Source organism: Bubalus kerabau, chromosome 6 (genome assembly GCF_029407905.1).
Source record: "Bubalus kerabau isolate K-KA32 ecotype Philippines breed swamp buffalo chromosome 6, PCC_UOA_SB_1v2, whole genome shotgun sequence".
Classification (NCBI taxonomy): Eukaryota; Metazoa; Chordata; class Mammalia; order Artiodactyla; family Bovidae; genus Bubalus; species Bubalus kerabau.
The window spans coordinates 95,434,914-95,449,059 of record NC_073629.1 but is presented as its reverse complement, the minus strand read 5'-3'; the positions used below and the strand labels follow the sequence as shown (position 1 = coordinate 95,449,059).

Below are 14,146 nucleotides of genomic sequence, written 5' to 3'. Positions count from 1 at the left end.
ACAAAAACTCAGACACGACTGAGCAACTGAATTGAACTGAGTAAGATCAAATATTAACAAAGACAATTCTGGTAGTGATGCAGATGACAGATCAACAGGTAAAGAGACTGGAGACAATTTAGTATCACAGTCAGTCCAGGTAAAACATGATGAGGACCCAACCAAAGCTGAGTATAAGGAGGAATAGACAGAGTCCAACTGCGGGTAAAACAACAAAACACGGCAATTTATTGGAGATGAGGAAGGACAGAGAAGTCTAGGATGACTGACTGAGGACCAATAATAGTGCCACTGGTATACAAAGTAGAACGTAGAAGGAGGTAAAGCTTTACTCTTTGTAACTGCTTGTATTATACTTCAAAGGAGAGACAAACTGGAAGAGATGACTATCAATTCTAAGAACTGTTGAGTTGACACCTAAGGAGATATATCCAGCAGGTAACTTGAAGGTACTGGAGGCTCAGCAGAGAGATCAGGCACAGAGGACAAAATCTAGGAGTCATCACAGAACAGGCTGTAGCTGAACGCACAGAACTGGACAACACCATCACAGGAAGTGTGTACTGAGAGAAGAAGAACAGAAGCTCCAGACTAAATATAGAACAGAAAGATAGCCTCACTCTTTAGCTTTTTCTCCAGGACATTGAGATTATTTTCTTACTCTTGTTCTGAATAAAAGACATCTGTCCCAGATACCTCCTGGGAGCAAACTGGCCTGAGGGAACAGAGACCAGCACAATACAGGGCAACAGGAAATTTTTCTAGAACATATTAGTTCTCAAAGTGTGGTCCATGCATTCCACAAGTCCAAGACCCCTTTAGGGAGGTCTGTAAGGTCAAAACTATCTTCAAAATATGAAGATGATATTATCTTTCTCATTGTATTGATTAATTGCAACAGTGTTGCAAAACCAGTGGTGGGTTAAAAAAAAAAAAAAAGTGGCGGGTGCCTTAGTAGGAATCAAGGCAGTGGCACCAAACTGTACTGGTTGTATTCTTCACCATCACAAACTCACAGAGGGGAATCATGGCGGGAAAAAGGCCCAGTGTACTTATGAATGTCTGTCCTTGATGAATCAATAAAAACTATTGATTTTAAATAAGTTGTGACCCTTAGGTACACATCTAAAAATTATAGACAAAATAAGAAATACACACTAATCATTTCTGCTGAGTACCAAAGTATAACGGTTATCTGAAGGAAATGCACTTATATGATGGTCTGAGAAACAAGGTGAACTAGCTGCTTTTTTCTTGGAATACCATTCTTACTTAAAAGAAGAGACAAGTAAACAATCGTTATTCGGTTTTAGGTATTTCAGGTATCTTCCTAAATAAAGTGAATCTGACACTTTAAGGAAAACAACTGAAAAGTATTTTTTGCAGATGATAAAAATTACAAGCTATCAAGTAAAAATTAGAATCCTGGAAAGGTTTAAATGCCTCATAAGCTTAAAATTATACCAATATTTAATTAAAAGACTCTCATGAGATGGATTGTGATATCAATAAATGTGATTTAAAAAACTATTTATAATGAAATGTGCTAACATTTGGAAGACATGCATAACTGAGTGAACCAATATGTTCCAAATGATGAATGCATGTTACAAAGCCATCTATGAGGCACAAGATTCCACTGTGCAGTAAGACTAATGGAGTTTAATGTAACAGAATATGAAAAGTTCATTGATACAGTTTCATATTCCTTATTGTAACTAACTTTGTGTGTGTGTGTGTGTGTGTAACTAACTTTGAAGAAACTAAAATTTATTGATTTTTGGTACAGTAGTAAACTCCAGGAGATAGTGAAGGACAGGGAAGCCTGGCATGCTGCAGTTCATGGGCCTGCAAAGAGTCAGACACAACTTAGTGACCGAACAACAAGTAACAACTAAGAAAAATATCCACAATTATCTAAAAAGTCTATTAAAATAATCTTCCCTTTTCCAGCTGTTTGAGGCAGAACTTCATACCTTTCAAGCAAAACACATAGTGTAGCACACTGAATGCAGAAGTAGGTATGAAGATCCAGCAAAAGCCACACATTTAAAGAGCTTTGCAAAAATATATAAACAATGCTACTCTTCTCACAATATTTTTCTTTTTTTGGTTTGGAGTTGTTATTTTTGTTTAAAAATATGGTATTTATGTTAATATGTAATGGGTTTATTATTTTTGTTTTTGAATGAATTTAAAATTTTTAATTTCTCAGTTTTAATTTCTAACAGTAAATACTGATAAATAAGATCCCCAAAACAAAAGTTCTTTGAGGGTCTTCATTCATTTTTTTTTTTTTTCCACATGATTTTTTTCTTCATTCATTTTTAAAAAGGATCCTGAGACCAAAAAGCTTGATAATCTCCAAAGTCATTGCCTGTGTTTGCTTCAAATAACCCACTTCTTTCCTAATTAGTTTTTGTTATCATTGTTGAAATAAGAGCCCAGTAAGGGTGAAGTCTGAATTATTTTCCCTCAATCCCAAAAAGTCTTTTTATGAACCCTTTATAACTCTTAGAAAATTCTTTCATTTTTTTAACCTAACATTTTTTCATTTGCTCTCAGGATCCTTCATCAAATTCTGGGTTCCAAAGACATCTTAATTTTTTCATTTTTATTATTTAGTAAATAAGAGGCAGGATAACACAGCAGAAAGATCAATGGATAGGGATTCAGAAGTAAACTAGTAAGTAGTCCTGGGGCTCAGCTTCTCTTCCATATATTAAGGAATCAGACCAGATAATAATTCTCAAATCTTAAATGAAATTCCAATATATGAAACAAGTAAAATGGATTTTAAGAATTAACTCTAAATTTTTTTTAAGTTTAAATTTAAAACATTTACTTATCACAATGACAATGAGAACAATGAAGCAATTTTGATTAACACAGATGTTTTAAGTCAAGGATCAAACTTCTTTCTGTACTTGGCTTTGTTTGTTCTATTTGAAAAACATTATTCAGCCAAGAAAGCAGCTCATTTCTGAACAAGAGTCTTGTAATCTCATAGTGGTTTAAATAAATGTTTATTTATAGGTTTGCACAAAACCCATTTAATTTGATATTACAATGCACTCCAATATGTTAAAATCTGGTCTGGAATAAATCTGAATGCATATATCTAATTAAACTGCAGTTTTTAAAAATTCAGAGACACTTTAAAAATAATGAAACTAGACTCGGCCAACTCCCTAAAGACCCCTCTGGAAGCTGGTTTCATGAAAAATAATGTGAAAACTCTGGTCTAGAGCATGTCTATGATTCCCTCAGCTCTAACAAAGGCAGTAATATAAGTTTGAGAGAAAAAAAAAATCTGTGGCATCACCCTACTCCAATTTTTGTATTGTCAGAACTGGATGAGAAGATATAAGGCAGAGGCATGGTAACGAAATGATTAACAGCATGAGCTCTGAAATAAGACATGGGTTAGAAACTGAGCACTGAGACAGCTATTGTGACCCAGGGCAAACTGTTTGGCCTGAGTCCCATTTTCCTCATTATTAAAGAGAGAAAGAATAGCACCTCCCATATAATCGTTATAAAGATTAAATGAGAAAAATGCAAAAACAAAGTTTGAATGACCTATATGGCTGTGGAAAGAAAGAAAAAAGAAAAAGGACATTCAGACCTCTGATATTTCTTAGTCTGTGGAAAGTCTAACTCAGCCCCATACACAACGAACATATTGCCCACTCAACTCTAAACAGTTTTAATTCTAAGATTCTCGTTCAAATCAAGATGTCAGCTAGACTGCAAATGACGAAGATACAGACTCTCAATTTAAATGTAAAGATGGTTCAACACAGGAAAATCAATTAATGTGATACACTACATTAACAGAATGAAGAAATAAAAACCCAGATGATCATCTCAATTGATGCAGAAAAAGCATATATTTGACAAAATTCAAAATCCTTTCATGATAACACACTGAACAAACTAGGAAAAGAAGGAAACTACTTCAACATAATAAAGACCACATATGAAAAGCCAACAGTGAACATTATACCAATGGTGAGAGACTGAAAGCTTTTTCTCTAAAATCTGTTAACAAGACAAGAATGCTCACCTTCACCACTTCTATTCAACACAGAAATCCTAGCCAGAGCAATTAGGCAAGGAGGAACAAAAAAGGCATCCAAACTGAAAAGGAAGAGGTAAAATTATCTGTTTTCAGATGACACTATCTTACATGCAAAAAACCCTAAAAAAAAAAAACTTTAGAATAAATGTATTCAGCAAAGTAGCAGGATACAAAATCAATGCACAGAAATCAATAGCATTTCCATATATCGATAATCTGGACAATCTGCAAAGGAAATTAATAAAACAATGACATTTACAATAGCATCAAAAAGAATAAAATATTTAGGAATTAACTTAGCCAAGGAAGACTTGTATATTGACAACTATAAAACATTCTGAAAGAAAGTAGGTACAGATAAAGAGAAAAACAGACAACATTCATGAGCTGCAAGACTCAGTATTGTTATGATGTTACTATCATCCAAAGCACTCTACAGATTCAACGTAATCACTGTCAAAATCCCAATGACACTCTTTTGCAGAAACAGAAAATTTAACCTAAAATTCATATGGAATCTCAAGGGACCCTGAATAGCGAAAACAATCTTGAAAAAATGACAAAGTTACAGGTCTCAAACTTCTTGATTTCAAAACTTATTACAAAGCTATTGTAATCAAAACAGTTCTGGTCTTAAGACACTTAGATCAATGGAACAGAATAGAGAGCCCAGAAATAAACCCTTACACGTGGAGTCAAATTATTTTCTACAAGGATGTTAAAACCATTCAATGGGAAAGGAAAAGTAGTTTTGGGAAAATGGGATAGCCATATGAAAAAGAATGAAGTAAAATTAACTCAAAATGGATCAAAGACCTAAATGTAAGACCTACAACTAAAAACTCTTAGAAGAGAACGTAAGTGAAAAACTTCATAACATTGGATTTAGCAATATTTTCTTGGATAGGACGCTAAAAGCATAGGCAACAAAAGAAAAAGTACATAAACTGGACAAGGTCAAAATTAAAAAGTTCTGTGCACCGAGAGACAGTATCAACAGAATGAAAAGGCAACCTGTGATACAGGAGAAAACATCTGCAAATCGTCTATCTCATAAGGGGTTAATATCCACAAAATATAAGGAACTCCTATATTGCAACAACAAAAAAGCAAACAACTGATTTTTTAAAATGGGTAAAGCACCTGAATAGATGCTACAAAGATATACAAATGGCCAATATGCATCATTATTCACTAGAGAAATGCAAATCAAATCAATGAGCTGCCACTTCACACCATTAATATGGTTATTATTTTAAAAAGTAGTATGTGTTGGCAAGGATGTAGAGAAACTGGAATCCTTGTGCACTACTGATGGGAATGTAAAACATGGAAAACAGTATGATGGCTTCTCAAAAAATTAAAAACAGAGTTACTATATGATTGAGAAATTCTTACTAAATACTTAAAAAGAACTGAATCCAAGGACTTGATTAAGTATTTGTAAACTCATATGAATAGCAGCATCATTCACAATAGTCAAAAAGCTAAGTCATTTCAGTCGTGTCCTACTCTGTGCGACCCCATAGACGGCAGCCCACCAGGCTCCCCAATGTGGATGCAAACCAAGTGTCTATTGATGGAGGAATATATAAACAAAAAGTGGCACATTCATACAACAGAATATCATTCAGTCTTAAAAAGGAAGGATACACTGATATATGCTACAACATGGATGAACCTTGAGGAAATTATGACAAATGAAATAAGCCCAATACACAAAACGACAAATACAATATGATTCCACTTTTATGAGGGACCTAGAGTTGTCAAATTCATAAACAGAGTAAGTAAACGGTGTTTCCCAGGACCTGGTAAGAAGGGGAAATGGGGAGTTCTTGTTTAACTGGTATAGTTTCAGTTTTAGGAGATGAAAAAAATTCTGTAGATGTGATGGTTGCACAATAATGTGAAGGTATTTAATACCACTAACTGTATACTTAAAAATGGCTAAAATGGTAAATTTTATGTCATGTATTTTTCACCACAATGTTAAAATACCCACTTATCAGAAAAAAAGTGAACAATATGCCCCCCTCCGCAAATAAAAATTCTCATCCAGTGGGCTCCTTTTATATGCTCTGTGAGGACAGTAATTGATTCACCCACTCATTCAGTAATATCATGTCCCCAGGTATGGTTTAAGGTTCTTGGGAGATATCAGTGAATAAAAAGATTCAAGTTCCTGTGGACGCCAAAATTTAAGAAGGAAGAGGAGATAAATAAGAGAAAAACACAGAAATTTACTTAGTACTCTAGAAGGTAATAAGCCAAAATATAGTAAGAAGGAGTAGAGAACATTATGGTGGGAGTGCTGGGCTAGATGATAAGGTGAATTTTGGCCAAGATTTGTTAGAGGTAACAGAGATCATCCTGTGGATATATGGAGAAAAATCATCCTAGGAATGGGGGACAGCTAAGAGTAAAGGGCCCAAGGAACATGAGTCTGTTTCTTGACCAAAAGTAAGGTCAGTGTGATTGGAGCAGAGTGAGTAAAGGTAATAACAATGAGATATTATTAGAAAGCTTTAGGCCATTGTAAGGCTTTTACTGTATATAATTTGAAGGTAGAATCAGTAACATTTCTTGATACATTAGAGACAGAGTATGAGAAAAAAAAAGAACCAAGGGTGATTCTAAGATTTTAGGTCTTGGCAATGTTAAAGATGAAATTACCAGGGATTAGGATGGGGAAAGCTCTTTGCTGCATTTACTGTGAGAATGAAGATCATTCTCAGCAGACTGTCAACATTCCAGAAAAAATTTTGACATTACTCTGAAAGGACAGACAGTTATTGTGAAGGGCCCAAGAGGTACCCTTCAATCACATCAATGTAGAATTCAGTCTCCTTGGAAAGAAAAAGAGGAGACTCTGGGCTGACATATGGTGGGGAAACAGAAAGGAACTGGCAACTGTTCACAGGATCTGCAGTCAGAGCATGATCAAGGGTGTTACACTGGGCTTCTGTTACATGGTGAGGTCTGTGTATGTCCACTTCCCCATCAGTGTTGTTACTGAGGAGACTGGTTCTCTTGCTGAAATCTGAAATTTTCTGGGTGAAAAATATACCCACAGGGTTCGGATGAGGCCAGGGGCTGCTTGTTCAGTATGTCAAACCCAGAGAGATGAGATGATTCTTGAAGCAAACAATAATGAACTTGTGTCAAATTTGGCTGCTTTGATTCAGCAAGCCTCCACAGTTGAAGACAAGGATATCAGAAAAATTTTGGATGGTATCTATGTTTCTGAAAAAGGAACAGTTCAGCAGGCTGATGAAAAAGATCTGAGTGGTCCGGCTGCAGAAACAGCAAGATGCCAGATGGTTCTATGGACTCAACTGTGATGTTTTTAAGAGGCAATAAAAAGTCTTTTGATTTGAGGGAAAAAAAAAAGATGGGGAAAGATTCAAGAGAAGCAGGTTTGGGGAGGAAGATTAGGTGTTTGGTGTTAGACATGTTGTGTCAGACGTATCTATGAGATGTTTGAGTGGAGATGTCAATAGATAATTGGATTCAGGTGTCTGGAGTTCATGCGAAAAAGTGTGGCTAGAGTTAGAAATTCAACATGGAGAGAGTATGTAAAACCATAAAATCAGATGAGAACCCCAAGGAATACAGACAGAGAAGATAAGTTTAGAGTCTAAGACCTAGAGCAACACAACATAAAGAAGTTGGGGAGAAGAGAGAATTAGAAAAGAGAGAAGGAAAGACCAAAGAGGTTGGTGGAAAACTAGAGACATCCATCTGAATGTGAGTCCATCTACTACTACTTCCTTAACCTTGTGAAATGGCTTCATGTCTCCGTTTCTTGGTTTTCCTTGTCTGTACAATAAACATAACAGCAATTTTCTCAGGTAGTTGCTCTGAGAATTAAACAAGATCAAATATGAGAAAATAGCACATGTAGTGCTGGAACTAAGCAAGTGCTCAGTAAATGGTATCTAGTACTATGATGATGATAACAACAAACCTTAGCCCACTTCCAGTCTACTATAGTCATTTACTCTACCACTTTACAGGAAATGAGCCAGGAAGTGGAAATCAAAGAGAAGACCAACAGAGGCAACAGAAACCTACAGTGAGATCACAATCTACCACTTTAGCCTTATTTAACCTGATTATTCCTCTGTCTGTAAGTAAGCTTTATCAAAATGTCTGTTCTTCTTTCAAAATGCACTCATGTTACTCTCTTTGCTTTAACTATTCTTCCCATATTTACTTATGTAGGCCATTCTTTCAAGGCATACCACAAAGGCCACCTTCTGCTCTGAAATCATTCATGAGTTGCTCTAAAGGGAGGCCATCTCCCTTTTCTTTAAATGCTTGCAGCGTTAATGAATTCTCACGGCACTTACCATTCCTCAGTGTGGGCAATCAAGAGTTAATTAAAATGTATTAACCTTTCATTTTATTCTCTTAGGTTATTTTATCATATAATATCCCTATCAATACATTAATTCATCATCAGTTCAAAATTGAGACTCCAAAAGAGCACATGTATTTTAAAAAGATACAATTTGACCACTTTTGTTACAATAAGCCTTTTAGAAATCTTATTTACTGTAGTTCTAAATTTTGGGTTAAATCCAAACCCAGCACTACATTAGATCTTTTTTTCTACATATCTGCTTTTTTACATTCTTTATTACTTATGTTGGATGTTAATCTTCAAGCTGAAAACAAATAATGCACACTGTTAAATTTCATCTTGATACTTGCACAAGAAATTCAAATTGTAAAGGCATTTCTATACTAATCTTTCTCTACACTCATAATCCTCAATTTGTCACAATCAGCAAATTTCTACACTGAATAACTCTCTGTATTTTCATCTGGAAAAATAAGGCATCCTATTTTTAGCATGCTATTGAAGTATTTACATGTTTGAGTCTACTTCTAATTCCCTGCTCTCCTAGACAATAACTATTGAATAGAGAGAAAGAAACAGCTACTTAGTTGAAAAAGCTTTTAGACTCTATCAGACATAGGTTTGAATCTTGGCTTTATTGTTCAAATCTAATAAAACTGTAAATCTTGACCAAGTTACTTAATGTTCCTATCTTCACTTTCCTGACCTTTAAAATGGGAATATGGGATTTATTTGGTGGTTCAGTGGTTAAGACTCTGCACTTCCACTACAGGGGGTACGAGTGCAATCTTTGATCTGGGAAGTTCCACATGCTGCAAGGTGCAGCCTAAATAAATCAATAAAAGTATGACATACTTGGGGTGTGTTAAAAGGCCAAGACTCTTTTATTATGAAAAATTCAAAACAGATAAAAATAAAAAGCTAGTATAAGGAACCCTCATGTATTTATTGCTTAGCTTTAGTACTTAGCAACTTTATTTCCTAAACACATTCGTTTATTCACTCCACAAGATTATTTTGACACAAACCCCAATTTAATCACTTCATCTCTAAATCTGACATAATGTATCTCTAAAATAAAGACTTGTTTAGTTTCTCTGGTTTTGGCCATGCTACACGGCATGTGAGATCTTAGTTCCCTGACCAGGGACTGAACCTGTGCCCCTTGTAGTGGAAGTGCAGAGTCTTAACCACTGCACTGACAGGGAACTCTGAAGACTGTTTTTCAAAAGACAAAACTAAAATAGCATTTTCATATCATCTTAAAAAATAAAAAAATTTCTTAATGTCAATCTGTCAAATTTCTTTCATCTCGTAAATCTTTTTTTAGTTGATTTATTCAAATCAAGTACAAGCAAGATCTACACATATTATTTATGTGATAGGCTCCTTAAATTTGTTTTTAAGTTCCTTCCCCCTTCTCTTTTCTTTTCCCCTATAATATTTTTGTTGGAGAAACATGGGAAATCCCAAGGGAGTTTTGCTAATATGGGAAGCCACTAATTTTTAAATTTAGGTCACGATCCATAAGAATCAATGCTGACTTTGAAACTGCCAAGGAACACTGTCTTTTTTAAAGCAAAAAAACATTTTTATTGGTTTTACTGACATTTGCTAGAGTACATATTAAGCTCTTTAACACAAACAGTAAATGAGATAACAAATGATAAGAAAAGTGGAACACGTGTACACCCGTGGAGGATTCATGTTGCTGTATGGCAAAACCAATATAATATTGTAAAGTAATTAGCCTCTAATTAAAATAAATAAATTAAAAAATAAATAAATATAATACTTTAAAATAAATATAAAAAAAAGAAAAGTGGAAAGTAATATACAAACACCATTGTTTTTATTGGTAGAACATAATAGGATATATTTAGGTTGGTGCAAAAGTAATTGCGATTTAATACTGTTGAAATTTGCCATTTGATATTGGAATACATTCTTAAATAAATGTGACTATGCTATATATCATTTTGATGTGCATTTCCTGTTTTATGCTTTTTGCTAATAAATTTTACTTGCTGTTTATTTTAGATGCATTGCAGACTATCAAAATGATGTCAGACAAAAAGCAAATTAGAGCGATCTTCATATTTAAGTTCAAAAATGGGTCAAAGCAGCAAAGACGACTCACAAAATCAATGCATTTGGCCCAGGAACTGCTAATGAACGTACAATACACTGGTAGTTCAAGAAGTTTTGCAAAGGAGACAAGAGCCTTGAAGGTGACAAGAAAAGTGGCCAGCCACGAGAAGTTGACAACAACCAACTGAGAGCAATCATTGAAGCTGATCATCTTATAACTACACAAGATGCTGCCCCAGAACTCAATGTTGACCATTCTACAGTCATTTGGGATTTGAAGCAAACTGGAAAGGTGAAAAAGCTCAAGAAGCGAGTGCCTCAAGAACTGACCACAAATCAAAAATATCATCAGCTTTAAGTGTTGTCTTCTCTTATTCTATGCAATAATGAATCATTTCTCAACCTGATTATGAGGTGCAATGAAAAGCAGATTTTTATACAACAACCAGCAACAAATAGGTCAGTGGTTGGACAAAGCAGCTCCAAAGCACTTCCCAAAGCCAAACTTGCACCAAAAAAAGGGTCATGGTCACTGTTTGGTGGTCTGCTGGTGGTCTGATCCACTACAGCTTTCTGAATCACAGCGGAACCATTACATCTGAGAAGTATGCCCAGTAAATCAATGAGATGAATGGAAAACTGCAACACTTACAGCTGGCATTGGTCAATAAAAGGACCCAATTTCTTCTGAGACAACACCCAACCACATGTCACACAACAAACACTTCAAAAACTGAACAAATTGGGCAATGAAGTCTTGGCTTATCTGCCGTATTCACCTGACCTCTCACCAACTAACACTTCTTCAAGTATCTCAACAACTTTTTACAGGGAAAATGCTTCCACAACCAGCAGGATGCAGAAAATGTTTTCCAAGAGTTTGTCAAATCCTGAAGCACTGATTTTTATGCTTCAGGAATAAAATTTATTTCTCATTGGCAAAAATGTGTTGATTTTAATAGCCTATATTTTGATTAATACAGATGTGTTTGATCCCGTTACTGTTGTTGTTCAGTCGTTCATTTGTGTCTGACTCTTTGAGACCTCATGGACTGTAGCACACCAGGCTTCCCTGTCCTTCACCATCTCCCAGGTCTTGCTCATACTCATGTCCATTGAGTCAGTAATGCCATCCAACCATCTTGTCCTCTGTTGCCCCTTCTCTTCCTGCCTTCAATCTTTCCCAGCATCAGGGTCTTTTCCAGTGAGTCAGCTCTTCGCATCAGGTGGCCAAAGTATGGGAGCTTCAGCTTCAGCTTCAGTCCTTCCAATGAATATTCAGGGTTGATTTCCTTTAGGATGGACTGTTTTGATCTCCTTGTATTCCAAAGGACTTGCAAGAGTCTTCTCCAACACCACAGTTCAAAAGCATTAATTCTTCAGCACTCAGCCTTCTTTAAGGTCCAACTCTCACATCCAAACGTGACTCCTGGAAAAATCATAGCTTTGACCCTAGTTAAAATGACTTAAAATTCAGGGTCTGAAAGCACAATTACTTTTGTACCAATCTAATAACTATGCAATAATCTTAAAACCATAAGCAAGTAAATAGGAGAGTATATTTGATAAAGACCAAAAAAAAAAAAAAAGAAATTGAAAGAAAGGGTGATATTTACTGTTCAAAGAAAATTATTTCCTTACCTGAATCGCTTGCTGCAACAACAACTGTTCCACCAGGAGCAAAAGGATCATTGTGCTTTAACGTTTCTACCTAAACAAATCACACACAGTCATGATTGAGAGAGGAAACTTTTCATAGCTGAAACTTTATTGCCGCACCAAAGAAAATATTCTTCACAGTCTCTAAACTAATTAAGAAACACAAGGCATTAGGAACAAATGTTTACCCCTACTGATTTGCAGTCTTATTGAAATGATTCATATCATTTTCTAATCTTTTACTGTAAAATATAACATACATTCAGAAAAATGTATGGAACGTTATAAACCATTTAATAAAAGGTATCAAGCGAACATCTATGAAACTGCCAACATCTCAAAAGTCTTCATGTGCCTGCTCTAATCACAATCCCATCCCTCCCCTCTGTAAAGATCATTATTACCCTGGCATTGGTATCCATTTCTTTCCTTCATAATTTTGCTACTTGTTTAGATACACACTATTCTTTAACTTTCATTGTGAAATAAATGTAGATTTCTAGAAGAGCTATAAAGATAACACAAGACCTTATATCCCCTTCATCCAACTTCCTCTAACGTTAATGTGTGTGTGTGTGTGTGTGTGTGTGTGTGTGTGAGAGAGAGAGAGAGAGAGAGAGAGAGAGAATGCTTTCTAAAAAAAAAAATTCAGCCACTTTAAATAATAAGCCACATAAAAAATCTGGATCAAATGATAAGCATGAATGACTACAAAGAGTGAGGACTTTGTAATGTTTTATAGAAGACAGAGATTCTGACTACTGAACTATCTTCCTACTTCAGCTTGGTTTTAAATCATAGTCAAACAAAATGTATATCTAGGAAGGTAACTGAACTTTCTGGCATCAAGTTCTTTTTAAGAGGCCAGCTAAAAGTCTTGGCATACAATTAGATAAAAGGGGGACAAAAAGAGTTTTGGAATATTTATCTCCTACTCTGACTCCTGAGTATCAATGTCATCTGTATTACACAATCTACTTCTAATCATCAAGAACTTAGGTATTACAACTGAACTTCAAAGGATATTACAGAGCTCAAGTAATACAGATGTATTGGATAAGAGAGAAACAATGCTCACTGAGACTTACAGTCTATTCTCTTTTTATAAAACAGGATCCATTAAAAAAAATTACTTGCAAAAAGAATAACTAGTGATGATTTTAGAACTGAAAAATTTAACTGATGGTTAACTTACATTTTTATAAAATGAACACACTAGCTTATACTCTGATTATCCGCTAAATGAATAAACAGAATCAAGGGGGGGGGCGGTGGGCATCAAGCTGGTCTGTATAGCAAAGTAACTGTCCATGGTTCTTAATACAATAGTTAAAATACCAATGTGAGACAGAGTCACTGACATGATAACACAAGTCATCAACTATTAATGCTTCTTCTCTCAACTGTGAGAGAAGGAAAAACTAACAGACCTGGTTTTAAACAGCTTGTAGTTTTATTTACCATCTCAAAGAGAGAGAGAGAAAAAAAGTAAGCCTATATGTGTGTCAGATTTAATTCTATTCCTTTATCATACACTGTGCATGAGTGCTAAGTCGCTTCAGTCGTGTCTGACTCTTTGTGACCCCATGGACTGTAACCTGCCAGGCTCCTCTGTCTATGGGATTCTCCAGGCAGGGATACTGGAGTGGGTTGCCACGCCCTCCAGGGGATCTTCCTGACCAAGGGATCAAACCTGGGTCTCTTATGTCTCCTGCATTGGCAGGCAGGTTCTTTACCACTAGTGCCACATGGGAAGCCCACATACTGTGCACTTACCTTAAAAGGGGAATGAGGCAGCAAGAGGAACAGGATGGACTGTGTAGCCCATGAAGGAGTAAGCACCCACAAAACTCTCTTTATATTATGTTCAGTTTGGTAATTAGGCAATTTAATATACGAAAGTAATTTTCATGACTAAAATTCAGATGGTGTGATTTTATAAT

The 14,146-nt window shown here is 35.5% G+C and overlaps 1 protein-coding gene across 7 annotated transcripts in view; it reads right to left on the bottom strand.

The window, feature by feature from the left end:
• The window catches only part of EPS15 (epidermal growth factor receptor pathway substrate 15), a 139,915-nt gene that overhangs the window by 16,885 nt on the left and 108,884 nt on the right, over window positions 1-14,146 (bottom strand). For 6 of the 7 annotated variants that reach the window (XM_055585934.1, XM_055585937.1, XM_055585932.1 and 3 more), the window contains exon 21: window positions 12,186-12,255. In XM_055585934.1, the coding sequence (XP_055441909.1) occupies window positions 12,186-12,255 (70 nt within the window). Of the gene's footprint in view, window positions 1-9,827; window positions 11,974-12,185; window positions 12,256-14,146 lie in introns of those variants that run through there. The other variant, XM_055585938.1, reaches the window with a different exon arrangement.